This window comes from Aplysia californica, unplaced genomic scaffold (genome assembly GCF_000002075.1).
Source record: "Aplysia californica isolate F4 #8 unplaced genomic scaffold, AplCal3.0 scaffold01368, whole genome shotgun sequence".
Classification (NCBI taxonomy): Eukaryota; Metazoa; Mollusca; class Gastropoda; order Aplysiida; family Aplysiidae; genus Aplysia; species Aplysia californica.
In genome coordinates this window covers 29,647-31,538 of record NW_004798638.1, presented here as the reverse complement: position 1 = coordinate 31,538, position 1,892 = coordinate 29,647, and the positions used below count along the sequence as shown (strand labels likewise).

The 1,892-nt window shown below is 43.7% G+C and overlaps 1 protein-coding gene across 1 annotated transcript in view; it reads right to left on the bottom strand.

The window, feature by feature from the left end:
* Positions 1–1,892, bottom strand: part of LOC101863232 — a gene marked incomplete in the record, with an annotated part of 19,100 nt that overhangs the window by 9,132 nt on the left and 8,076 nt on the right. The window contains 1 exon segment of the mRNA XM_013090618.2: positions 143–302. Within this exon segment, the coding sequence (XP_012946072.2) occupies positions 143–302 (160 nt within the window).

Genomic DNA, 1,892 nt, shown 5'->3' with positions numbered 1-1,892 from the left:
AGAGAGAGAGAGAGAGAGAGAGAGAGAGAGAGAGAGAGAGAGAGAGAGAGAAACACACAAAAGAGAGAGAGAGAGACAGAGAGAGACAAAGAGAGAGAGACAACAAAAGGGAGAAACACACACACATAAAAGAGAGGCATACCAGCAGGCAGAGCATCTTTGTTCTTGATGATCCAGTGCACCAGCTCAGCCCCGCTGAAACACTTGCGCAGCGCCTGTAGCTCTCGGTGGATGCGGTGGACGACAGCTGGGGGGCTACGTGATTGGTTCTCCTCCAGGCTTAGGTGGTCTCCCTCTGTGTACTGAGGACCGGGAGTTCGAGTACTTTGAGTAACTTGGAGTTACTTAACCCTATCAAAATGTCCTGGGGTCATTTCGTACCCCCCGGGGTTGTATTCTTCACATTTTAGAATACTTCTGGTACGAAGATCTCTTTGAAACTAAACTTTCAGTATTTCTCAAAAAATCATTTTGACAGACTGCTATGCAAAGCGTACGGATTGGATTAACGAGTAAATTTCCTCTTTGGAAAGTGGTGGCACAGAGTTCCCCATGTTGTATGGATACGATAGTAAAACACGACGTACGGTTAGGGTTAAGCAAGTGTACGGGTTTTAGTTTAGTTTTAGTATGGTTTTTACAGTGCTCGCAACTGCATAAGGTCAAACGAGCGCCAAGGGGTGGACGTCAACAGAGAAGTCCTAACAGGGAATCAGGCTTTCTCTGCTCACCTCTCTGTATAAGTTTTAGTAAGCGTTTTACGGCACTTGCAACACAATAAGGTCGTATAAGTTAAGAGCAAAAGAATAGAGGTGTTACAAGAGAGTAACAAACACAAAAAAGGATGGGAGACAAACACAATAGATGTTTGATAGGAAAGAAGAAGCAAACCACACCAGACCACCAGCTAACCATCCACTTCGAGTACTTTTAGTAACTTAAGCAAGTGTGCAAGTTTTAGTTTAGTTTTAGTAAGGTTTTTACGGTGCTCACAACTGCATAAGGTCAAATGAGCACCAAGGGGTGGATGTCAACAGAGAATTCCAAAAGGGGAATCAGTCTTTCTCTGCTCCACCTCTCTAGCCTCAACAGCACAATGTCTGCTTCCACTATCAAAGCACCCCGGAAATAGCAGTTCCCAAGAGAGTGACAAACATACAAAAGAAGTAGAGGAAAAAAGGACGATAGAAAGGATGAGGAAAGAAAAAGCAGCAGTTCCCTGTTGTAGTTCAGGTACAGTTATGAGCGTGACATTGTTGAATCAGCCCTTTTACAATTCTACTGTGCTTAAGAACGAGAAATGTCCCCCCTTTGAGAATGATCTAAAGACACTTCAGTCAGTGGTACCGCCCAGGGAGGGGAGTGGGAGGGTTGGTAAGAGTTTTACAGCGCTTGAAACACATAGGCAATGTAAGATAATGAGTCCTCCAGGTCATGAAAGTGCCAAAGATTAAAGGTGGTACTTGAGAAAGAAAGTGCATGGATTTAATGTCCTTATTAGGTTGTTTGAGAGGTGGGACCTCGACATTTAACATCCGTCTCTGATAGGACCGTGCCAAATTGGTTGACAGCCTTGAAAACTCTACTGAATGACTCGAGTCAAGAACGCCAGTCTGGAATTCGAGCCTTGAGTTTGAGTTTGAGTAAGTAAAGAGAAGCGCATTGACACAATAAGTCACATAGAGCGAGGGTGAAGCAAGACAGATACACAGAAAAGACAGAGGTAAAGAAAAGAAGTAGAACATACGGCAGTGGCGCCCTCCAACCACCCACATGATTTGAACCACAGCCATCCACTCTGAAGTCCAGTACGATACAAACTTAACTACTAACATAGATTTTTTTCAATAAGAAAGGGAGAGTAAATCAATTTTTTACATTCTTATAACCCC